Here is a 26,535-nt window from a genome sequence, read left to right on the forward strand (position 1 = left end):
GGAGGACAAGCAAACAGGAGGCAGACCTTTCCATTGCATCACCTTTTATTACCAATGTTGGCTCCTTAGGCATAGTATCTCCCCTCCCCCATCAACCCAGGCATGAGTTCATGAACGAACACCGCATGGGTCTTTAGGCCATGCTCCCCAGGGGAAGTTGAGTGGTCAAGAATTAGACCAGCCGTACTTTTTGCTGGTGCATCAGTTTTTAGGAAAGGTTGGAGAGCCCTCTAGAATTAGAAGATCTCTTCAAAAAAATGCATGCATAGTTTGAATCTTAAAAACGGATTCATATTCAGGAGGAATTTACTGTGTTTTACTTCAGCGATAAATTCTATGATGTTAAGATGTTTTGTTTTGGAGATTTTCACATATATCCCATTCTTGTAGAGATTCACAGACTTTTGACCTCAGATTGGTCTGGAGTATTCAGTAGTGTTTGTCCCTGTAAATATCCATGGAGGGTTTTCTAGACTCTTCAAGTTACCTCTGTATCAACAATGCTGCCATATTGCTGGAATTCTTTTAGCCTCCCTCACCTTATTACTTGTGCTTTTTTAATGGGAAGGAGAAATTTCAGAATAGTGTATTATAATCTACAGATGAAGAAAGGTTTTGTTCTTTTTTCTTTCTTTTTTTCCCTTGAACTCTACCCTGGCTTCTTCTTTTCACATCTCTTATCACTGAGATTTGATGTTTGCCTGGAACCTCTGCTGTAGAAAGCAATCCAGCGGTTCTTAGCCAGGCTGATCATTATTTGGATAGGTAGACTTTGAGTATGGTCTCTTATGGTAGCTTTTAGTGCCTGCTCTCAGTTATGGGAAAGTTGTTCAGGTATATATGTGAATTTGCAAGCTGAAGTAGATAGTTTATGAGAAAGTAAGTGTACCATTCTTGGCACATCAGGTATGAGAACACATTATACCAGGCTGCATTTGGGACTTCACTCTACTCTCTCTCCCCACTTCACTGCCTGGTGGAAGACGTAGGAAATACAAAACCATAAACTTAAATAATTCATACTCCTGTAATTGGGGCAGAATTGAGTCAGGATGGAAAAGAACTCATTACTGAGAACAGTGCCTGTACTGGAGCTAGCTCTTGTAGACCAGGCTGGCCTCGAACTCACAGAACTCCGCCTGCCTCTGCCTATTAAAGGCATGTGCCACCACTGCCTGGCGACCGAGTATTTTTAAAAAACGACTTATTTTTATTTCATATTTTATTTCAAATGAATTGGTGTTTTGCCTGCATGTATGTCTGTATAAGGGCATCAGAACCGCCCGGAACTGGAGTTACAGACAGTTGTGAGCTGCCATATGGGTTCTGGGAATTGGACTCTTTGGAAGAGCAGTGCTTTTTACTGCTGAGCCATCTTTCCAGCCCCTGACCAAGTATTTTAAAAACAATCGTAGCAGTTTCCTTGCCAAGTTTTTAAATGTTCATTCACATTTTCACTATAGGTTAATGGAATTAATTTTGCCAGTTTTGGTTATGTAAAACGTCACTGTGATTTTTTTTATAAAGCTATTGGTAGGATATGCGCACTGTTGTCTTTGTGGGTAGAGTTTGGTGTCCCCTCTGCATGTTTTAGAGTATTGTTTGATAGAGGGTCTTATTTTTAATGTATGTGGATTTATTAACTCCTCCTTTGTGCTTTGCAAGATACTAGCTACATTCTATGTTGATAAAATTTTCTGTAAAGGGCTAGTTATAAAGGTACCTGATGACTTGAGTTTGATCCTCAAGACCCACATAGTAGGAGAGAAATGGTTCCCAAATGTTGTTTTGACTTCCACTGGTCTGCATTCCCCACCCAAATGATTAAATTTGATAAGAATACTTAAAGTCTTTTTTTTGTTTTGTTTTGTTTTTTTGTTTTTCGAGATTGGGTTTCTCTGTGGCTTTGGAGCCTGTCCTGGAACTAGCTCTGTAGACCAGGCTGGTCACAAACTCACAGAGATCCGCCTGCCTCTGCCTCCCGAGTGCTGGGATTAAAGGCGCGCGCCACCATCGCCCGGCTTAAGTCTTTTTTTAAAAGTTGTACGATTTGCCTTTCCAGTCTGTGCGAGTTTGAGGTATAGGTAAAGGGATCATGCAGATTCTTTTTTTTTTTTTTTTCCGAGACAGGGTTTCTCCGTAGCTTTTTGGTTCCTGTCCTGGAACTAGCTCTTGTAGACCAGGCTGGCCTCGAACTCACAGAGATCCGCCTGCCTATGCCTCCCGAGTGCTGGGATTAAAGGCATGCGCCACCACTGCCCGGCTATCATGCAGATTCTTGACTGACTTTTTTGTTTTTAGTTAATGAGCTTGACTGGATCTAAACCCAAGGTCCTATACTCTTTTATTGTTCAATATCCTTATGAAGTTTGAATACCACTGTGAGCCCTATGTCTCGGTGGAGACGGTCAGTAATTGCTTCTTGGTCTGAGTACAGACGGATTTTATTTACTTACTTACTAACTCATTTATTTTTTATTCATTTTGATTTTTCTAGATAGGGTTTCTCCATGTAGCCCTGATTGTAGTCCTGACTGTCTTGGAACTCACTCTGTAGTCCAGGCTGGCCTCAAATTCACAGATCCACCTGCCTCTGCCTCCCGAATGCTGGGATTAAAGTGTCTCACTACCACCTGACAAGGTTCATTCTTTAAACATGTGGGTGGTCAGGGAAAGTTGGCACTTAACTGGGAAAATTGCTACTGATGCATTGCTTACCAATTCCAGTTGTGACAACTAGGCTCAGCAAATTTCCTAGTGGGGGTACTATTGGTTCTCAGGTACATGTGCTTAGTCAGTTTTAGTTCATATCATAGCTATGCATTCTAGAAGTGAAAGCACAAGACTTTTCTTCTGGGAAGCTAGGAAGATAAGGTATAAAATACTTGCTTTACAGTCACGAAGACCTGAGAACCCATGTAAAAAATTAGAAAAACATTTCAGATGAGGTGACGTTTACTTGTAATTTCAGTATTGAGATACTGAGATGTAGTGACAAGTGGATCTTCTGGAACTTGACAGCTAGGCAGCTTAGTTCACTTGGCAAGCTTTAGGCTAGTAGAGCCGTTCTCAAAAACAACAACAAAAAAACAAGCTGGGTGGTTCTAAGGAAAGACATGATGATTGTCCTTTGGCACTGTCTCTCTCACACACCCACCCACCAATAATGGCTTCTGTTTTCTGTATCCCTGTGATCAAACTGGTGGGCTGAAGGGGATCTGGTGACTTTTTTTTTTTTACATTTTTTCCACATGTCTTCTGAATACTTTGTGACGGGATAGAATGGATTGAAATTGTGTGGTAGGTTTAAAGATGTAGGCAGTGAGAGAAGTATTTTTCTGGAGGAAGGTAGGTAGTTACCATGAAAGATCAATGGTTAGTTCTTTTAAATTTTATTCGAAGTAATCATATGTCAGAATGCCAATATTCAAAGGTCTTTGAATTTATGCATGGCTTGCTAATGGGATCTTGATTGTGCTGGGTTTTTTTTGGTTTTTCTAGACAGGGTTAGACCCTGGCTGTCCTGGACCTCACTCTGTAGACCAGGCTGACCTTGAACTCAGAGAGATCCACCTGCCTCTGCCTGGGATTAAAGGCAAGCACCACCACTGCCCAGCTATGCTGGGAGTTTCTGATAAATTTCATTTGTGGGACAGAGTCCTGTTAGTTTGCCCAGGTTGGCCTTAAATTAATCTGCTTCTGAGTAGTGAAACCTATGAGTGGCCACTGTGCCTGGCCTTGCTGTATGTTAGTTAGGGTCTTTATCCTGTGTCTTTTACAATGAAGGCTGTTGTAACAGGAGTGTAATAATTAGCCATCAGATACTTACCCCTTCCTTCACTTTAAAAACTGGAAACATCAGGCAGATGTTGGGACTTGTTGAGTGAGACTGGCCTATAGTGATGGGAAAGCAACTATTTTACTACAGTTAAAGGGGACAACTAAGGTGTGGGTACAATTTTGATTCTAAGCACTATTGTGACTTGTCTTGGAAATATGAAAATAGGTGTTTATACTAGCTTTTTTCATTCTATTTTAATGACAGTTTATATTTTAATCACAGAGTCCCATAGACATATATCATTTTAGCTGCTTTTTCCTCTGAACATAAAGATGTTTTGTAGGGGCTACTTACCAATTTTGACTCTTTAGCATTTCAGCATTTTTCTGTCTAGGATTTTTCATCATCTCTCTGAAGACACAAGTATCTTTACTAGAGATTTAATCAACACTTTAAAATTTGGCAAAGGTCTTTCAGAAAATATTATTATGCAAAAATAGGTTTTAGCAATTTTTGCTATGTCAACACAGTTGAGTTTTCCCAAAAGGTTAGCTATATTTTAGGCACTTTGAATTTGCTGTGCATTGGTTTTTCTCTTCCTATTTATTTATTTATTTATTTATTTATTTATTTATTATGTATACAATATTCTGTCTGTGTGTATGTCTGCAGGCCAGAAGAGGGCACCAGAGCTCTTTACAGATGGTGGTGAGCCATTATGTGGTTGCTGGGAATTGAACTCAGGACCTTTGGAAGGGCAGGCGATGCTCTTAACCACTGAGCCATCTCTCCAGCCCCCTCTTCCTCTTTTTTAAATACATATTTTTATTGATATTTATTGAGCTCTACATTTTTCTCTGCTCCCCTCCCTGCCTCTCCCCATTCTCTTCCTCTTAACTAGGAATGCTTCCTTTTCTCCGATGAGTATGAACACAGGGATTATATAGTCTGTGGTTTTTCTTTTTTCTTATATTTTTGATACTTGGTCTTAGTAAAGGCTTGACCTCCAGCTTCTCAGTGTGGATTACACGTCTGTCCTAATTGATCCATCTATCCTTCCCTGCCTGCCTGCCTGCCTGCCTGCATCCTTCCCTCCGTTCCTCCCTCCATCCCTTCCTCCCTCCCTCCCTCTCTTCCTCCCTCCCTCCCTCCCTCTGCAGTAAGGAACCGCTTGTTCGTCCCAGCAGCCGAGAACCTAAATAATCACACAGAAACTGTATTAATTAAATCACTGCTTGGCTCATTAGCTCTAACTTCGTATTGGCTGACTCCCACATGTTAATTTAACCCATCTTCATTAATCTGTGCATCACCATGAGGTCATGGCCTACCTGCAAAGTTTCATTCAGCACATCTATCTTAATGTTGGATCCATGGCGTCTCCCTTCTTTCTTCCAACATTCAGTCCAGTCTTCCCAGCCTACCTAAGTTCTGCCCTATCAACCAAGGCAGTTTCTTTATTCATTAATGGTAATCACCCCACACAGAGGGTACTCCCACATCATTCTTCCTCCTCCTCCATTTTTAAAATAGGAAACACTTCATGAATTTGCATGTTATCCTTGCAGAAGACCATGACAAATCTTCTCTGTATCGTTCCAATTTTAAAATATGTGCAACTGAAGCAAGCACTTTATTCTCTCTCTCTCTCTTTTTTTTTTTTTTTTTTTGGTTTTTCGAGACAGGGTTTCTCTGTGGCTTTGGAGCCTGTCCTGGAACTAGCTCTGTAGACCAGGCTGGTCTCGAACTCACAGAGATCCGCCTACCTCTGCCTCCCGAGTGCTGGGATTAAAGGCGTGCGCCACCATCGCCCGGCTACTTTATTCTCTTAAGATTATGGTATTGGGGCTGGAAAGATGCTCTTCTAGAGGACCTGGGTTTGATTCCTAGTACCCACATGGCTACTGACAACTCTAAGTCCAGTTCCAATGGATCTGACAGCCTCTTCTTACCTCTGAGGGTACCAGGCATGCATAAAATAGAGGCATGCAGACAAAACACTCAACACACAGGGATACACATTGTCTTGATTTCTGCTTTGCCTTTTCTTTTTTTCTTTTTTCTTTTTTAAATAGGGGTCTTACTATGTAACCTTGGTTTGCCCAGAGTTCCCTTTGTAGACCAGGATGGCCTTGAATTCATAGGCATCCTCTTGTGTCTGTCTTTGCTTTTGCACAAATACTAAAGTCACCAGCACCGTTACTTTACATAGAGACTTCTGTCAGAAACACAAAATTTTCAGCAAGTTGTGTTCTACTTTTGTTTTAGAGAAGTTTCTAGTCTGAGCAAAGTCTAGTTTGGAGGTTTGTTTTTACTGATGTTCTCTCAGTCTCTGTGATTAACATGTATCATTTTGTAAAGGTACTTTTTAAATTTATTTATTTATATACACTTTCCAGAAGAGGGCACCATATCTCATTACAGATGGTTGTGAGTCACCACGTGGTTGCTGGGAATTGAACTCAGGACCTCTGGAAGAGCAGCCAGTGCTCTTAACCCCTGAGCCATTTCTCCAGCCCCTGTAAAGGTACTTTTTGTAAGTTGTGAACTAGCAATTAAGTTTCTGAACCTTTAAAAAATATAAAAAGAATGCTTTGCTTACACGTATGTATGTATTTATGCATGCATGCATATATGTATGTAATATGCCTGGTGCTCTCAGATCAGAAGGAGACATTGGTTCCTCTGGAATTGTCATCACAGCCTGGTTTTTTTTTTTTTTTATTTTTATTTTTGAGACAGGGTATCTCCGTAGCTTTTGGTTCCTGTCCTGGAACTAGCTCTTGTAGACCAGGCTGGCCTCTAACTCATGGAGATACGCCTGCCTCTGCATTGGGATTAAAGGTGTGCGCCACCACCGCCCGGCTATCACATCACAGCCTGTTTTGAGCCACCATGTTGGCATTGGTAACTGAGCCCTGGTCTTGTAAGAGCAACAAGTGCCTTAACACTGAACCTTCTCTCCATCCCCCGTGTGTGTGCATCTTTTTGTCTATAGGTGATAACTACTCTCCCATATTTGGTTGTGTATTTGTTTTGATTTTGAGATAAAAGACTGACCTCAAACTTACTATATAGTTCAAGTTGACCTTGAACTCCTTCCATCTATCTCGCTGAAATTTCATCACACCAGGGTATGTGTGTGCTTGTATGTATAGACGAGTGGGGTTTTATTTATTTATTTTGGTTTTTTTGAGACAGGGTTTTTCTGTAGCTTTGGAGCCTACGAGTGGGGTTTTATGTATTCTAGGCAAGTTCTCTTATCTACTGTGCTACATCCCTAGCCCTCACACATTCTTTTTAAAGATTAATTTATTTTTGTTTTCTGTGTATGAGGGTTTTGTCTTCATGTCTGTGCATGTACTGTATGCCTGGCTGGTGCCTCTGGAGGCCAGAAGAAGGTATTTGTTGTATTCCCTAGCACTGGAGTACAGTGTGAGCTGTGATGTGAAATGCTGGAAATTGAACTCAGGTCCTCTGGAACATCCAGCGCTCTTAACCAAACCATCTCAAACTTTTTTTTTTCTTTTTTGAGACAGGGTTTCTGTTGGCTATTCTAGGACTTACTACTATATAGACCGTACTGGCCTTGAATGAACCCTTTGTCTGATTTTTGCCTCCCCATTATTGAAATTAAAGGTGTGTGCTGCCACTCCCAGAATCTCCACATTCTTTAGAAAAATTATTTTTAATAACCTAGTGGTAGTGGTGCATGCCTTTAATCCCAACACTTAGGAGACAGAGGCAGGCAGATCTCTGAGTTCGAGGCCAGCCTGGTCTACAGAGAGAGTTTCAGGACAGCCAGAGTTGTTACACAGAGAAACCCTCTCTACCCCCCACCCCCCCCAGTTGTTTATGTATATGGGTGTTTTGCTTCCACGTATGTCTGCACCATGAGTGTGCAATACATTAGATCATAAGAGGGTTCAGAGCCCCTGGGACTATAGTTACAGACAGTTATGAAGCGCCTGGTGTAGGAATCAAGTATAGGTTTTCTGGAAGAACAGCCAGTTTTCCTAGCCACTATCCAACACATGGGTTTTAAAAATAATCTTCCCAAGTCATTCATCAGATCTAGAGGCTCCATTTTGCCTCCATATTTAGGTTTTGAGTAGTACACTTAGTTTTTATTTATTTATTTTGGTTTTTCGAGACAGGGTTTCTCTGTGGCTTTGGAGCCTGTCCTGGAACTAGCTCTGTAGACCAGGCTGGTCTCGAACTCACAGAGATCCGCCTGCCTCTGCCTCCCGAGTGCTGGGATTAAAGGCGTGCGCCACCATCGCCCGGCTTACACTTAGTTTTTAAAAAAGATTTATTTTATTTAAATTATGTGTCTGTGCGTATGAGTATGTGCATATGAGTGCAGTGTCCTCGAGGGCAGAAGGTGTCAGATTTCCTGGCTTTGCAGTTGGCCATGGTAGTTGTAAGCTATTTGATGATCATGCTGGGAACTGAACTTGGTCCTCTGAAAGATTAACACACACTTTTAAATGCTGAGTCATCTCTAGTATCTTATTCTTTTTACTATAAACCTTGAAAGGGCTTACTTAGGTGAGTAAGATGCAAAGCAGATGACCACTTACTGTAAGATAGCGCTAGAATATCATTTTTTGCTCCCCTAAGTGATGGGTACTGAGTGACCACTCCGGTTTTGCCCAGGGAGGAAGGAACATGAACATTATACCCCATGAGTGACCACTCTGGTTTTGCCCAGGGAGGAAGGAACATGAACATTATACCCCAGAATCCACTCATGCTGTATCACCAAAAGAACTATGGAACTATATTAGTTTTCCATGTGCCTTTAAACATGGGTTCTTACTTGAGAATTCTGCCTGAGGCTAGAGCATTGCAAAATAAATTGCAGTTGTGTGAATGAACTCTAGGAGGTGGGAGTAGTAGCTGAACTCGGAAACCCAACATTCTGCCTACATGCCCTTTCATGCAGATATCTCTCTGTCTCTCTCTGTCTCTCTCTCTGTCTCTGTCTCTCTCTCTCTCTCTCTCTCTCTAAGGATCGGATGACTTGTAGATGGGGCTAGAGAGATGGTTCAATGGTTGAGCCCATGTTCAATTCCTAGAATCCACATGACAGCTTAAAACTACCTATAACCCTTCTGGCTTCCACAGGCACCCACCTGGTAGTAAAGTGATGTACAGACACAGCAAGTCAAACACTCATACACCTAAAATAGAAAAGAACTGGGGGTACTGGAGAGATGGCTCAAAAGTTAAGAGCACTCAATTCTCAGCAATCACTTGGTGGCTCATAACCATCTATAATGAGATCTGGTGCCCTCTTCTGGCGTATGTATACATAATAAATAAATCTTAAATTTTTTAAAATTATTTGTTTATTATTTATAGAGTATTCTGTCTGCTTGTATGCCTGCAGGCCAGAAGAGGGCACCAGACCTCATTACAGATGGTTGTGAGCCACCATGTCGTTGCTGGGAATTGAACTCAGGACCTTTGGAAGAGCAGGCAGTGCTCTTAACCGCTGAGCCATCTCTCCAGCCCCTTAATTTTTTTTAAATAAATCTTAAAACAAAAGAACACTTGGCTTGTCTATCTAGACCTCCTTTTCTTACATGTGCATGTGTAGGGCTTAGCCTTTTGTGATTATTTTAAGCTTCAAACACTTTGGGACCTTCCAACCTGCTGGGTTCCTCACTTGATATTGTCACTTCATATCTGATTGGAAAGAAGGGATTACAGACACAATCACAGTAGCACAGTATAGAAGATATAGTTGGATGCTTGTAATTTCAAATCTCAGTTTGTTGGTGGTATATAAGAAAACAGCTATTTTCATTTGTTATCTGTGTCACGTTATCTGTAAACACCTTGCATTTGCAATTTTGCCTTTAGTTCTAGAACATTTTTTGTTGATTCTTTGGTATCCTCTAGGGAGGTAATCATGACGTCTTCAAAGAAAGATTTAGTTACTCCCAGTCGTACCTTTCTTTTGTTTCCTTTTATTAGGTTAGTTAGAACTTCAGCACAATTTAGAGGACACCCTTGCTTGTTCCAGATCATAAAGGGCAAAGCCTCTAATTCTTCAGTTTACTTGTGAATGTGATACAACAATCTGTCCACTTTCAGAACATTTAGGAAGATCACAAGGAGTGCAGATGCAGGGTTGTGGAAGACAGGGTAAGCTAGTGTAAAGAAATCTTAGGTGGAATACCTCAGCAAGAGAGATAGAGAAACTTAGTTTCCCTGATCCTACCACGTAATGGATGCATAACCGAGGTGTTAGGCATGTGGACCACTGACCCTAGACTTAGGGTGGCATCTCTGGACTGCAGTGGAATGTTATACAGCTTTTTTAGCAAGTTGGTTCTCTGAGGTTGACAGATGCTACCAATGTTCATCTTTAACTGTATAATTTGTTCCTTGGACTGTTACCCCCTTGCTTGGAACCTCTAATTGGTAGCAGAGTAGGAAAATAATAAACAACAGAGGCAAAAGTATAATGTTGAGTGTTTTTGGAGTTAGAAATGCTAGTTTGTTTACTGAACAGCCTTTCTGGCGTGGAGCCTCCTCCTTTCTTGCCTCTCTCTGTCCTTGACTGCTTCACCACTTCACCACTCAGGGACCAGGGTTCCACAGTCCGCCACTGGCTAAGCCTAACAAGGAGTTTGGATGTCAGCCAGACCTTGGAGCCCTGGGCTCTGAGGGAATTGGTGATTTTGTTCATTTTGGATTATTCCTGGCATCTAGCTGTCATTTGCGTTCTTCCCTGGGAACCTGGCAGAGGAGTCTCAAAAATTGGCTCAATCTGCCCATGGAAAAACAAGCCTGCTCTAGGTTGTTAGTTTTTTTCTGATATATTGAGAAGACTTCAACAAACAGTAGAAAAAGGGTGGGGATGATTATCACTAGGTTTCCAAGTCAGCACTTTATATCATTCTGCCCCCTTTCCATTCTCGTCTTCTAGCTGTCAAGATAGCTGTCTTCCAGTTTTGCTCGGAATCGGTAGTGAAAATGTCCTCTTCTTCTCATTCCCTTGTTTGTGATTGGACTGGACAAAACAATGGCTCTAAGAAAATCTGCATGCCAGGGTATATTTACTGCATTGCATTGGGGTTTTCCAATTTGATTTGATTATTCCTCCACTGAACTGTATATTCAGGCCTTTATCAGTTACAGCTGCAGTAATGTGTGGAAAGAGAACGTTACACTTACTCATATCCACTTAATGATTTGTTGAATACAGAAATTTTTAGCTTTGGATTATGAGGAAATGGTTGTCAAGTTAAGTTGTGAAAACTCAGATTTCTGGTGCCTCTGGCATGGCTCTCTTATTCATTGTTCTCGATTGTGCTTTGGGTCAGAATCATGTCTTGAAGTTTTGAATCACCAGGGAAGGCTTTTTAAAATGTAGCACTTGAGCCAGGCAGTGGTGACTCACACCTTTAATCCCAAGACTTGGAGACAGAGCCAGGTGCACCTCTGATTTTGAGACCAGCCTGGTCTATAAAGCAAGTTCGAGGACAGACAGGGCTGTTACATAGAGAAACCCTGGGTCAAACTCCCCCCCCCCAAAAAAAAAAAGGGAAAGAAAGGCAGGCATGGGGGATACAACACTTGGTACTTAATAGGGACCCCTCTATTGAAATATCTGGAGGAGCCTAAGATACATCAAAAAAATGTAAAAGTGTCCTAGATGCTACCGGCTGTGTAGTTATGCACACCATTGCTTCTAGTCTTACCCTGGGTCAATGCTTAGCTATTTAAAAATACTTGATACTAGATTTCTCTTGTTGAGCATGACTGTTCAGTTAATAAATGGTTGTTTGGTTTGTTATGGCCCAGTTGTCTGTTTCAGCTGTACTTAAACTGATAAAATCTGAGAAATTAATTGTTACCACCTTCAGTGTTGAGGCTATTTCTATTGGTCATGAATGGACACTTTTAAAGAAAATTTTTGCTTCTTATATCATTACTACCATGATAGTACTATTCGCAATAGTCGTGGACCTTCAAAAGGTTTAGACTAGCGTGGACTACATAGCGGGAATCTATTAGCAGAATTAAGCAATAGAAACAACCTTAACTTAGGAAATATGCAAAAAGTAGTTATACCCATACAGTGTAGTATCATTCAGACTTAAAGGAAACTGACATGTTATGATTCTGGTGGATCCTGAACACAGTATACACCAGTTAAAACAGCCAGATGCAAGTAGACAAATAATGTTTTTCTTTTTTTCTTTTTCCTTTCCTCTTTCTCTCTTTTTTGGTTTTTCTCTGAGGCAGGGTTTTTGTGTAGCTTTGGGGCCTGTCTTGGAACTCACAGAGATCCACCTGTCTCTGCCTCCCGCCTCCTGAGTGCTGGGAGCACTGCCCCTGCAAATAATGATGGTTTTCTACTCAGAAAATATTTGTACAATCATATAGACAAAAATAGAACAGTGGTTCCAGGGCAGAAGTGAGGAGTGACTGTTTAGTGGGCAGACTTTTATGTTGGATGATGGACAGGTTTTGAGGAAGGATAAGATTGATGATTGTACAATGAGGATTGTAAATGTCCTTAGCACTACTGAGTCTCTCACTTTCTAGCCTCGCCTGGCATTCCACCACAAACCATACATGTAAGAATTGGTGTTCTGAGCCAAGTGGTGATGGCTCACGCCTTCATAACAGATATTTACATCATGATTCATAACAGCAAAATTACAGTTATGAAATAGCAACAAAATAATTTTATGGTTGGAAAGTCACCAATATGAAGAGAAACTGTATTAAAGAGTTCCAGCATCAGAAAGGTTGAGAATCATTGACCTAAACTGTCCTAGACCTTTGTGGTACAGGTTGCCTATAATTTGGAAATTCCTCTTTTCAGTACGCTGTAGTTGAAACTGGTTGATTTTAAAATGGCTGTCAGAATGACTGCCAGACAATTTAACTTCCTTATAATTACATCTGCTGTTAACCAATAGATGTACCCCATGTGTCATGACAGCTGATAAATATTCTGGCCTCTGTTGATACTGATAGCAACTGAATTCCTAGAAAATTTCCAGCTTTTCCCAGAAGCCGTGAAGATTCTTTTCTTTATTAGCCTACACCTCCTCATTTTTTTTTTTTATTCTATACCTGTATCCTCCCAATTCCTCGAGGATGAGGATGATTTGGAAGTTAATTTTTTTCTTTTTGTTGTTTACTGAAGTAAAAGTTCCACTGTTGGATCCATAGTTTTCAGAGTGCAAAAAGAATTAAGAATTTCCAAAATGAGTTGCATATATCTGAAAATGTAACAGTATAAACCTCTGGGTTCTGTCATAGCCTGCTTGAGAAGGTGCGGTAGATCAAATCATACTTAACTCATCAAAGGGGAATCGACAGGTAAAATAGCAAGAACAGCATGTACAGTCACAAAGTTGTAATATAGGTTTGGTTTCATGAACTGTCTTATGCAAAGTAATAGAAACACTACTTTTTCCTGAGCATTTCTGGTGTCGCTGTTGAAGACTGAAAGCTGAGACTAAAACTTCAGAATCAAAAGAGGTAGTTAATCTGGGAAGCCAACTTCATATAAATTTGTTTATAAATGGGATATTTCAGTGGAGAAAGTTGGGTGGATTGTGTCATTGCACTTATTATATTATATGGAGGAAATGAGGAAAGATTAAGAACCACAGAACCTCAGTAGTGAAACCAATAAGGAATACCGCATTTTACCTGACCAGGTTCTCTCATTCCTTTGCCTCCCTCCTCTTCCTCTTTTCTACTTTATTTCTAATGGCCCGTCTTTGTGAGGCCATGACAACAAATGTTCTTATGTCTTAAAAGTTTTGTTGTACAACAAAGTATGTAATAAGTCATTTGTTGAGTGAGTGGCTGAGTGAGAAGTCCAGTTTTCAACCTAATAGTAATAAACAGTTCAGACTACAGAGTTGAAGTGATGGACGTGCTCTCCAAGCCGACTGTTGTTCCTTGACCAACCTTAACCAAGAGTTAATTTGCAGCCCATTCTTTACCTTCACACAACTTTTGTAGGGAGGAGACAATCAAAGCCAGAAGGAATCCTTATAAATGCTTGTTAGTAATTAGATAAAGATAAATAGTGGGCAGATCTCAGGAGCAATTTGCACCCTTTCTGCAAGTCATTGATTGGGCTATTGTGCCATGGTGCTTATTTTCCATCTTGGTCCTGCTGGAGTAGTCAGATATATATTTTTTCTACCTCTGTAACTGAAGATTTCTTTCCCTCTTTGGTGGTACTGGGGATGAAACCTGGTGCTTTGTGAGGTCTAAGTACTCTGCCTTCTGTTTATACCCCTATACTAAGGACACTGCCTACCCCAAGAAAGGTTTTTTTTTTTTTTTTTTTGTAGCCCTGGTTATCCTAGAACTTGCTCTAAAGAGCATGCTGGCCTTGAACTCAGTTCTGCTTGTCTCTGCTTCCCCAGTGCTCGAATTAAAAGGTGTGCCCCATCACCTGGCTCAAGAATACTTTTTAAAGCCTCAAATTGGTGTTTCGTTTGAAATTAAGTCTTTAGTAGATATATTTAACAGTAAAAGACAGTGAGCCAACTTTAGGTTGTGTGTGTATATGTTGGTATATTTTTATGAATATGTCTTGGAATGAAAAAGAAACAATAGAAACGTGAAAAGTGTTGTATTGGAGAAGGAAGGAGATATATGGGTTCTGTGAATTAAGGCTCTCTAGGATATAACTAAAGTCTGGTGGTATAGAATATGGTGGCCCTGGAGGGGAAGGCAACTCACTTAAGTCAGATTGCCTGGATTCTTCCATGGGTTGGTATTTTGTGTTAAAATGAATGAAAAAGTCTTTTCTCTCAGGCTTAGAGCATTTATTTGGGGGATGTTCTGGGTTGTATTGCACCCATTTATTATTAAAAAGGTGTGCCCTCGTACTGGATTTAATAAGATTTTTCTTCAGCACTATAGTACGTTTCTTCACCTGAAAATCTCATGTATTTTGATGCCATTTCTATGGCAACTAGTGAATTCTCAAGGGAGCAGGTTCTATTTTTGTGTCTAAAATGATAACAGGATTATTGAAGGCATATCTAAAATTCTGTTGTAAGCCAGTGCTGAGTTATAAAGAGAATTGAGCTTACCCACTACAAATTTTTAAAAATTAATTTTATTACTGCTTAACCTGACTGGCTCTGGGACTCACCAAGTAGAGCAGGCTCTTCTTGAACTCACAGAGATTTCCCTGCCTCTGCTGCCTCAGTGCTGGGATTAAAGGTGTATACCACCACTTCCCACTGTGTCCTTTTAATAATCTACATGTCCCTCTACATAGTTTGCTATTAGTTTGGGGCCACAGGCCTTGATAAGGATATGTTTCTTTTACATGTATGTCTGCACCACAGAAGGGGAGGGCATAAGATCCCCCAAGAACTGGAGTTAACAGACAGTTGTGACCACCTGATGTGGGTGCTGAGAACTGAACCTGGACACTCTGGGAAAGGAGCAATGCTCTTTTTGTTTTGTTTTGTCCCAAATAGAACCTTAGTAAAATAATTAATGACTTTATTCTTTGGGTATGCAAATTTGTATATAGAGTATATAAATCTTGGTGCATTCAGTGTGGTAGTCCACTCCTCTCTCAAAAACTGAAGGTTGGGCTGGAGAGATGACTCAGTGGTTAAGAGTACTGGCTGCTCTTCCAGAGGTTCTGAGTTCAATTCCCAGCAACCACACGGCGGCTCACAACCATCTGTATTGAGATCTGGCATGCGAGCGTATATGCAGCCAGAATGTTGTATACATAACTAACTAAATAAATAAATCTTGCCGGGCGATGGTGGCGCACGCCTTTAATCCCAGCACTCGGGAGGCAGAGGCAGGCGGATCTCTGTGAGTTCGAGACCAGCCTGGTCTACAGAGCTAGTTCCAGGACAGGCTCCAAAGCCACAGAGAAACCCTGTCTCGAAAAACCAAAATAAATAAATAAATAAATCTTTTTAAAAAAGATTTATTATGTATACAATATTCCGTCTGTGTGTATGTCTGCAGGCCAGAAGAGAGCACCAGACCTCATTGCAGATGGTTGTGAGCCACCATGTGGTTGCCGGGAATTGAACTCAGGACCTTTGGAAGAGCACACAGTGCTCTTAACCACTGAGCCATCTCTCCAGCCCCCAAAATAAACAGATCAAAAAAAAAAAAATAAAACAACTGAGGGTTGGGAGTGTAGCTCAGCAGTAAAGCACTTGTCTACAGAGTCCCATCTGTAATATAGCAGGGGATGGAAGTAGAAGAAAACATACTTAGCTTTCCAAAAGCTTGGGGTTACAGAATTGTACCATTTTTGCCAGCTCAAGAAGGCATCTGTTTTTAACTTGTTTATTATGTTTCAAAAACCAAATTTCTTCAAAAAATAAAAATTGTGACTGCTTCTTTCCTTTCACCCACTGCCTCAGGAAACTTGTCTTGACCCCTTGCTACTACCTGTGACAGCCTGTGAGGTATCTCTCTGTCTGGACCTGGTTATAGGTGGTGTGCCATGGCGTACAAGTCATTGTCCCCATAAGCCACATCTGTCTTAGCTTTTGTTTTTGTAGCTTGTCAGATTTAGCTTCATGGTACAGTTTAGAGTCAGGAAAAATGCTTCTTCAAATCTGGGGCATGAAAACAAATGCACCTAATCTTGGAGTTCATTCTTTTGAAACAGGGTTTCATGTAGCTGCTCTTGAATACCTTATCTTCCTGCCTCAACAGGTGTGCACCAGCAGCTAGAAAACCTACTCTTCTACTAGAATCATTTGAAGATAACACTGCCTGGTAGGCTTCTGACTTAGGCATCAGTTGAACTGAATCTAGAATGTAAATAACAGAGGCATGAGAATGATGGGATAAGGGAGAGCTAACAAAGAAAGACAAGCTGAGGTAGAACACTGGACACATTTCTGATTCAGTTACTTGAGTTGTTTTCTTTTAGAGTGTTATGGACAGAGGAATTTATTGGAGCCAGGAGTGCATGCCTGTTGGAGTTTCTTTGACGATCTCACCAATAACTTTGCCTGTCTGTGGAAGGCCCAGCAATCTATTTCTGTGACCTTTCTGTTCCCTAAGCAGATAATTCTGTAGGCATGTTTCCCAGCAATAAAAGAATTCATTCACGGCATTCACAGAGGTATGTTCAGTGGTCTGCCTTCACATCCCTGAGGGGTCCTGAATGTTCCCTCACTTATGGCAGAGCACTGACTTGTGTATCCCAGTTGCTCAGCTGTTGTGACAAGAAGAGAGAATGCTATATATAAAGCTCATAGATTTCTGTACCCCTTTGGAGAAGCCATGTAATGATGTAAAGAGTTAGATTCTGGAAACTTCTTTATGGTTAATTGGCCATATCCGTTAGTGTATTTTCCTTGTTATAAGGTTTTCTTTCAGTTTCTGCTATATGTGGAAGTATTAAAGTACCTCACTTTAATATTTTTTAGAGTGGATTTCTGCTGCTTCCTTTGCATATATACTATTTATTTGACTCTTGGACAACAAACTTGTTTTCCCCCTACTTTAAGCTGACAATAGCCTAAGACCATGTGACTCCTAACTGCCACCTCTAACCTGCTGTGCTCTTTAAACTCGATGCTTGAAAATCCAATCCATTCCAAGCTCTTAAACTCTTTTTTTTTTTTAATTTGTTTTTTGAGACAGGGTTGGTTTCTCTGTAGCTTTGGAGCCTGTCCTGGAACGCACTCTGTAGACCAGCCTGGTCTCAAACTCAAAGAGATCCACCTGTTTCTGCCTCTCGAGTGATGGGATTAAATATGTGTGCAACCACCGCCCAGCTCGTTCCAAACTCTAAATTACTTTTGAGTCTTACTCAGTCGTTTCCTTCCCCTCTTGGAGGATGTGTGCACTAGGAATTGAAATAAGAGCTTTGTACATGATAAACGTGTGCTTCACACTGATCTATGCCCTTAGCACCCCCTTCCCCTTTGTGGTTTTTTTCTGGTCCTTTAGTAGCCTCTCCGCTAAACTTGTTGCTGTTCCCTTCCCCTCAACAAAGATCTCAAAGGGTTTGTATTGATGTGTACTTAGTAAGATGACTAGCTAGTAGACAGATTGCCATCCCTGTGGGAGCATGGTCTTCTCTTTTTAGTTACCTCAGTTTCTCTCACATTTGAGGAGAAAAATCTCATCAGATGTAAGAAACCAAATGCAGCCAAGACTGCTTTCATTGTGGTTGTTTTTATACTGGCTTTCTGTTCTATCTAGCATATAATATTGGATTTTAACTTAGGGACTTTTAATTAAAAGTTTTGTTTTTGAGAAGGTCTCACATGTAGGTAAGGCTGGCCTCAAATCTAGGAACCTCATAATTCAGCCCCTATGGTCCTAGGAGTACATGTACACACACCATAGTGCTTTTTGGAAGCTTTCAAATCCTTAAGAAAGATTCATCAGTTAAAATTGTGCTTTATTGGGCTGGAGAGATGGCTCAGTGGTTAAAAGCATTGCCTGCTCTTCCAAAGGTCCTGAGTTCAATTCCCAGCAACCACATGGTGGCTCACAACCATCTGTAATGAGATCTGGTGCCCTCTTCTGGCCGGCAGACATACAAACAGACAGAATATTGTATGCATAATAAATAAATATTTTAAAAAAATTGTGCTTTATTTACTTTTTTTCTTCTCTGTCCTCCTTATGAGGTCTTACTATGTTGCCCAGGTTGACCTTTAATTTTGTGCTTTAGAGATCTTCCTCTTACCTCAGCCTCTAAAGTAGTTCAGACTACTCTTGTGTCACCATACCTCTTGTAATTCACCTCTCTCCCGATGCTTCAGATGTGATATTATACTTTCTCTGTAATTTCACAAAAATCTTTTTGGTTTTTCGAGACAGGGTTTCTCTGTGGTTTTTTGGAGCCTGTCCTGGAACTAGCTCTTGTAGACCAGGCTGGTCTCAAACTCACAGAGATCCACCTGCCTCTGCACTCCCGAGTGCTGGGATTAAAGGCGTGCTCCACCACCGCCCGGCTCACAAAAATCTTTTTATGAAGATGGCTCAGTGAATAAAGCACTTGCTGTGCAAATATGAGGAATAGAGTTGGGATCCCACAATCTTTGTAAAAGCAATGGAGGTGTGTGGCTGTCAACTGTTATCCTAGCACTAAGGAAGGAGGGGTAGGATCACCAGGATAAGCTGGCTAGTTAGAGTAGGTGATCACCAAACTGAGTTCATAGAGAGATCCTGTCTTAATATGAGTTCAATCAAGGAAGATACCCAGTATCAATTTCAGGCCTATAGGCACATATCACACACACAGACACATGTATTCCTGTATGCATGCTAAAATGAAATAATGAGGGCAGTCTTGTCAGATGTGGTGAATGCTTGTAATATAGAAGACAGAACCAAAGGATCATGAATTCAAGGCCAGCCCAAGCAACCTTGTCTCAGTAGACAAACAGGACATTTCTTTTTTTTTTTAACAGGACATTCTTGTAATCAGGGATGGATGCAAATGGATATTTATATACCTATACAGCATCATGGTTTATAATAACCACACAAACTGAAAAAAAAAAGAAAGAAGGAAAGAGGGGGTGCATCTCTAAGTAACTACTGCCAGTTGATGTATATGCGCATTTCTGACTGTAGATTTTTGAGTGAAAATTTTTCTTCGAATTTGAGTTGTACAGTGTGGAGTGCCAAGATTAGGTATGGAACATTAAACATTTTTAAAAATTATTTTGGGGGCTGGAGAGATGGCTCAGTGGTTTAGAGCATCGCCTCCTCTTCCAAAGGTCCTGAGTTCAATACCCAGCAACCACATGGTGGCTCACAACCATCTGTAATTAGGTCTGGTGCCCTCTTCTGGTCTGCAGACATACACAGAGACAGAATATTGTATACATAATAAATAAATAAATAAATATTTGAAAAAATTATTTTGGGGGTTTGTGAAAGAACACAAGTGATTATGTGAAAGCCAGAGGGTAACTTTTGGGTGTTGGTTCTCCTGTGGGTTATGGGGATCAAACGTAGGTTGTCACACTTATATGGTAAGCCCTTTTACCTATTGGGCTATCTCCCTTCCTCCAACCCTGCTTCTTTTTCTTGTTTGTTTCAGAAGACAGGCTGGCCTAAACTTGGAGTTTGCCTCCAGGCCTAGCCAATAATGTGATTAATGTTATAAACATCACATGTTGAAATACTTTGGACATAAGAGGTTTAGCAAGCAAGCTATTGACTTTACCTCATAATGTGCCATATGATAACGTCATCACATTTCTGTGGATACACATGGATACAGTGTCATTGATGGAATTTCCATTTCTGGGGCATTCCACTAGACCCTCTTAACTTTCCGTCCTATGCTGATGGAGAAGTCTTTTGTCCTTTGAATTCTTGGCTGATATGTCATTTGTCCTACTGAGATCTCAGGCTGTTTGAGTGCCCCATTGCCTGCCCAGTCTCCTCCCACTCCACCAAGTGTTAAGTCTAACAAATAAGGCTACTTCTTGTGTGTCCCTACTTATACCCTGCTATTTAAGATATTTTTAATGTATTTTTCCTCCTAGACTGGAAACATTTACCAGCCAGGGAGATGGGGAAGAGAAAAAAAAAAACCCAAAAGACAAAGATAGATTATTATATTTTTTCCTCCTCTGGTTTTAGTCTGTTGTTCTGTACTTTAAACTTATTGAGTGAATATTAGTTTTATCTTTTTAGTTCTTATACAGAAGCAACAAGGAGTTCCATGGAGTACTACATTTTCATCTGCTGTGTGATAGTTTCTGCTTGGAGTTTGGTTTGCTGTGGGCTGAAAGTTCCCTATTGATAAATAGCTTTCCTCTTTTTCTTTTCTTTTCTTTTCTTTCTTTCTTTCTTTCTTTCTTTTTTTTTTTAATTTCGGGTTTTGGAGTAGGAGCTCATGTATCCCAGATAGGCCTCAAACTGTTTCTGAAGCCAAGAACAACCTTGGACTTCTGATCTTCCCACCCCCGTCCTGGGTGAGTATAGGTACAGTCATATGCTACCATGCCCAGATTATATGACTCTATCAACTCACCTATGTTCCAAGTCTAGCTTTTTCTTATTTAGACCCACAAGATGAGTAGTCTGCAGAGGAGTAAGGTTCTAAGTCTAAGATGCATGCCAACCTGTGTTCCTGAGGTTCCACTGGATACCTAGATACACCAGGGAGGGGTTGATTATTATTGCCCTTTCACAGAGACAAGGGCGATTGGGAAAACCCCAAGAGGAAATGAGATATGCCTTATGTTACCTGCTTTTTTTCCTGTACCACTTTCCTCTTACTAGTGTTGGTTGGGGTTACTTTGTGGAAGGAAGATGGATTTAATGTCAAATGCAACATTATTTCTTGCGAGGTCATAGCTCTTACTCAGGGATTTCTCTTTTCTTTCTTTCTTTCTTTTTTTTTTTTGGTGGGGATGCTGCTTTTTAACTGTTTTAATTTTAAAATGATGTAGGGTTTATTTCCATTCAGCCCGCAGTCATACTGGAAGTTACTGAGAAGGTGTAAGTGCAAGTACCCCCTTCAAACTGACTTTGGTTAATTTTCTTCTCAGTAAAAAATGGAACATTGGCTGAGCACTCTGCTGCAAGTTCTTATTATTCTTAAGAAGAAAAAAAAAAGAAAGCTGTTTTGTCAGGCCAGGCATGGTGGCACACACCTTTAATTCCAGCACTCAGGAGGCAGATGCGGGCAGATCTTTGAGTTCAAGGCCAGCCTGGTCTACAGAGTGAGTTCCAGAACAGACTCCAAAGCTACAGAGAAACTCTCTCTCGAAAAATAAACAAACAAAACCCCACTATTTTATAACATTTTCCTTTCCACTTCTCTTCAGAAAGTCTGGAATTCTGAGGAACAGTGCCTACAAACTACCCTCAGGCTAGCTGGAGTTTCATTCTTACCTTTTTGCCTGTCTGGTTGCTTTCACATTGTGGTAACAGAAGAAAAGATTGTTTTGAGAGACCCATGTTCATCATGTACAGCTGACAGTATTTACTCTGTGCTCCTTTACGAGTAAAGTTAGCTCAGCAAGCTTGATCACGTCCATACCAGTGCTTGGTTTGTTTTAATCAAAACAAACCACTGCATGTTCTTCCAGAAACCTTTTAAATTCATGAATTTTGGGGGTGGGGTGGGGGTGGGGTTCAAGACAGGGTTTATCTGTAGCTTTGCAGCCTGTAGACCAGGTTGGCTTCAAACTCACAGATAAATTCACCAATCTTTCTGTCCAGATTTAGCTGTCAGTGCCATGATGTGACCTCTATGTCAGCTTTTTTTTCCCCCCAGTTATACACAAGCTGTTTGTTTATCAAAATCACTGGCAACCTTTACAGCGAAGAGTTAAAAAGTTCAACTCTCATATTCCCATTGTAGCTGTCCTGCCTATTGCTAGAATTCTAGTTAGTGTAGTTGTAGCCAGCCCAGCTTCTGCTTTTCCTGGCTATAAGATCTTTTTTGGCCCATGCCTTCCACCTTCCCCATGCCGTTGGGGAGGCAGAACTTGAGTGTATATCACATTCCCTTAGCAAAAAGGCTGGCTTATTTTCATCTTCACTTATCCGGTTCAGGAGAAGATTCAGGGTCTGTAGTACTGTAGAGTCTAACTTGGCAGGACCAAGAAAGGAGGGGCAGTATATACAAACCGATCCAAAAAGGATTAAGGCTTCTAAGAGCTGTCTCAGCACACAGCCACTGCTCCAGGCAGTGCAGTCTGGCTCGTGATAAAAGTGTTGTTCTCACCAGCTGCAAGAACTAGTCAGAAAAGTAATCCCGGTTGTACTTCCCCACTGACACAAATTGCACAATTAAATGGTGCTATCATCATAATTGTGAAGTAGCCACTACTCTAGGACCAGGAGAGGAATGGGCCTTTTCACACTCATGTTGTATAACTAGTATTTCAGCAAAGATGTTCGTAGGGCAGGGAAAAATATGCTGCAACTTGACTAGTAATGAGAAATTATGTGTGTGTTTAATTTTTTTATTTCTTTTTGAGATTGTAATATGATTAGATTATATCATTCCTCTAGTCCCCCCCCATATGTCCCTCCTTCTTGTCCTTTTTCAAATTCATGGTCTTTTAAAATTGGTCATTGTTCACATGCATATGTGTATGCATATATATTTTTAAGTATAAATAAAACCTCAGTGTATGCAAAGTTACTTTTGTTTTCAAGGTTGACCATTTGGTATTAGATAACCACTTGGTGTGTTTTACTCTCCCACTGTCAGCATTCCTTAGTTGCCTATGTTTTTTGTGTAGGATTGGAGCTTTGTGACCTGCTCTCAGCATGTCTATTGTTTGTCCTTGTTCAGCTTGTGTTTAGGCTGTTGTGTTGGTGAGACATTATGAGTATAACTTGGCATTACTAGGAGTCTCACAGCAATCTTCCTGATCCTCTCTAGCTTTTACAACCTTTTGACCACCTCTTCCACAGTGTTCCATGAGCTTTAAGGTACAGGAGTGTTTTTAGTTGTATTCATTAGTACTGGTCTCTATAAATCTCTGCATTTTGATTGGTTGAGGTTTTCTGTAATTGTCTCTGTTGTAAAGAGAAGTTTCATTCACAAGAAGTGAGAACTGTATTCCTCTGTGGTCTTTATTTAATCATCAGCCCAGTCAGACTTAAGTGAGGTAGATACACCTTTAGTTTAAACTGTGGTACCCTTTCACCATCTCTAATTCTGTGTTGGAGAGATGCCAGGACGAGGCTTTATATTCCATAAAACCCTTCCTCATCCCACTTCTTAAAGAGGGAGAGGTTGCTAGTCCTTGAGCTGTGGTTTATTTATTAGGATTAGTTTATTTCATTAGGGTAGTTGGATTGACAAGTATGAATGAACTTTTTTTTTAATGAGCAATAGCCTTTTATGAGATTTCTTTACTCAGTAACCATGCATTATTTGAGTTACTTAGAAAATGTTCTCAGTAATTGTAAAGCTGTCCAAAGTCAGGTGAATAAGACTTATCTTGCTGATTCTTCCTTTGTAGCCCTGGCCTAAATAGAAGTATTGACTTGACTTTGTGCTTCAAAAGCCACGGTTACAAACAAGGGCTTACACAATCTTACCCTGTCATGCTACCAGCATCCTCTAAAAGTCTTTAGGTGAGGAGAGGGTTATGCAGATTTGCAAAACATGCCTTTATTATACCTTCTTCCTTGTGAACTCTGTAGTTTGGTGGCTTTGTTTGTTCCTTACAAGCTTCTACTGAGTTCTCTGCCCCTGGCTGTTGATAGGTTATATATACCTATCTTCTGTGCTAGATGGTCAGGCTTTTTGTTGTACTGGGATTGTGCGTGATAGGCATGCATTTTTACTACTGAACTGTGTTCAGGCAGTCTCCTTTTTATTTTTTGTTTTGAGACAATCTGAGTACTGAGTTGTCCAAACAGGTCTTAAATCTGGTAAACTACCTTCCTTAGCCTCCAGCGCAACCAGGATTACAAGCCCTTATCACCAGGCCTCGCTAGGTAGCCAGTCTTAGAGAAGCACTAGGGTCCTTTTAATTGGGTTATTACAATTCCGACCAGTTGCTGGCAATTGATTACAATCTTTGGAGTCTGCAGCCAGGGTCACTTGTCTTTTCTAGCGTGGTCTATGTGCTGTGGTCTCTAATGGGACTTTTTTCTTTCTGTGTAGAGTGCCTGGTGAAGAATGTGATGGGATCTCTAGCATGTCTACAGAGAGCGGCCCTGGGACAAGATTGAGAAATCTGCCAGTAATGGGGGATGGACTAGAAACCTCCCAAATGTCTACAACGCAGGCCCAGGCCCAACCCCAGCCAGCAAATGCAGCCAGCACCAATCCTCCACCTCCAGAGACCTCCAACCCTAATAAGCCCAAGAGGCAGACCAATCAACTGCAATATCTGCTCAGAGTGGTGCTCAAGACACTATGGAAACACCAGTTTGCGTGGCCTTTCCAGCAGCCTGTGGATGCCGTCAAGCTGAACCTCCCTGTGAGTAGCTGGGCAGGGCCTGGACTACCACCACCCTCAGTCTCCTGGTGAAGGCAAATTCTGCAGATGGGTGGAAATGGGTTTAGAGTTGTGGTAAGAACTCTGAACACCAGTATCCACAGTGACCTTTCAGTATATGGTTATAGTAGTCCTGAAAAATCAAACAGGGAAAAAAAAAGGGAAGATAACTGGCTTAGATATAATATTTCTTAGTTAATTGGGACCCCAGTGAAAGTTGTATAGGAAGAGATTAAAATATGGTGAACTGAAATCAGAACCCCAACTAGTAGTCCAAACCCTTTTTTTCTCTAAGCTGTGGTTGGTCAGCCTGTGTAGAAAGGGAACTGATTTACTGCAACAGCAGTTACTTGCATCACCACCAAAGCACTGCCAAGCTGATAAAAATATTGGAGCATCTCCCAGAGAACATGGTTGAAGGGGACTGTGTTATATGTCCCCTAGGGATATTACACTTCCTATCACCCTCCAGAACATACTTTATCTTGGTTTTTCCTTCCTTTCTCCCCTTCCCTTCCATTTTTCCTTTCTTCAGGGTGTCCCATTTGTATACATCCCTAGCAGAAAGCTCTGTAGTCTGAACTAATTCACTGAACCTCAGGGAGTGGTTGGAACAAATGTGTTATGTGGATAATGCCATTATCCAAGTTGGGCCTTTGAGAGCTAAAACTCTTCATGTGTCTTTAGTCTCTGCCAGATGTTCAAGTTCTTCAAAATGTGAGACCCTACTCTGGTCTGTCTTGAAAACCATAACTGTGATCAGTGTTCGGTGTGTGTCCACCAAGTATGTTTTTTGGCCTTTGGAGACAACCACAGTGACATTCTTAGATCAGATGGGATAGAAGGAACTGGAGGTGGAAGGCGAGTTCCAAAACTTTAAAAGAAAGGCTTTATGGAAAAGAGAATTGCCAGCAGATAGCAGTCCCCAGATTTCTACATCAGAGAACACAGAGAGACAAAAAGAGGAGGGTCTTATACTACCATCCTGCTGGCAGTAGGAAGATGTGACACTGAAGTTGAAGCCAGATTTATGATTGTGTGAGATAGCGAGGATGTGAGACCACTGTTTGAAGAAGCTAGAATAGAAGGTCACTTTGTTATAGGAGGAAACAATAGGAGCAGAGGCAGAGAGGCCTCAGGGCAGAGTCCAAGGTAGGGGATTGCTAGGGAACTGAGGCTAGGAGGTTACTGAGATATCCTGACCAGTAAGTGTCGTATGGTAGGTGAAGCTTGACTATTAAAATCTGTCAAGTGCACAGGCTGGAACTTCTGAACTTGTGCTAAAATTTCCCTTTCTTGGGTGGTGCGAATCCTACCCCTCCATTAATTTGGATGTCACCTTTAGCGGCCTTTTTAAAACTAAAAGGACAGAGTCTTGCATGACCCAGACTGGTTGTGAACTTGTTACCTAGTCTAGTCTGGCCTTTGGGCTCCATACCATCCTACCCTTACCTTCTAAGTTCTAGAATCTCACTGATTTTCGTGTCTTCAAAGAAGGGCTGCTGGGCAAGAGTGATCTTAAAAGACCTTTATTCAAAGTAGACCTGGATCTAAGCAGCTGGTGGCCTAAGAGCTAATACTTTTCAGGAGCTATTAGAGAGCTATCTTCTAGCTTGTATTTTGTATTTATGTCTTCACGTGTAATTTTGACCTTGTCCTGCCTTAAACCTACTCCCTTAGCTCTCAGTTCCTTTTCATCCCCCTGCTCTACTGTTGTCCTTTTTTACCCTTGAACGACTTGCCAGTCTGCAACGCAGGTCCAGATACCATTCTCATAGTTTTGTTCACAGAATAAAATCT

At 41.0% G+C, this 26,535-nt stretch overlaps 1 protein-coding gene and 1 non-coding gene across 7 annotated transcripts in view; one reads left to right on the forward strand and one right to left on the reverse strand.

The window, feature by feature from the left end:
- The window catches only part of Brd4 (bromodomain containing 4), a 67,508-nt gene that overhangs the window by 9,745 nt on the left and 31,228 nt on the right, over positions 1–26,535 (forward strand). For all 6 annotated transcript variants that reach the window (XR_005976801.1, XM_041680466.1, XM_041680469.1 and 3 more), the window contains exon 2: positions 24,399–24,717. Coding sequence is in view for 5 of the 6 variants with exons in the window: in XM_041680466.1 (XP_041536400.1) it covers positions 24,433–24,717 (285 nt within the window). In the remaining variant the exon portion in view is untranslated. The remainder of the gene's footprint in view (positions 1–24,398; positions 24,718–26,535) is intronic.
- Positions 5,307–5,413, reverse strand: LOC121432528. The gene has a single exon (XR_005972202.1). It is a non-coding gene; the product is annotated as a U6 spliceosomal RNA (small nuclear RNA).

This window comes from Microtus oregoni, unplaced genomic scaffold (genome assembly GCF_018167655.1).
Source record: "Microtus oregoni isolate MIOR12 unplaced genomic scaffold, Mior012 000034F_ref0000314, whole genome shotgun sequence".
Taxonomy (NCBI): Eukaryota; Metazoa; Chordata; class Mammalia; order Rodentia; family Cricetidae; genus Microtus; species Microtus oregoni.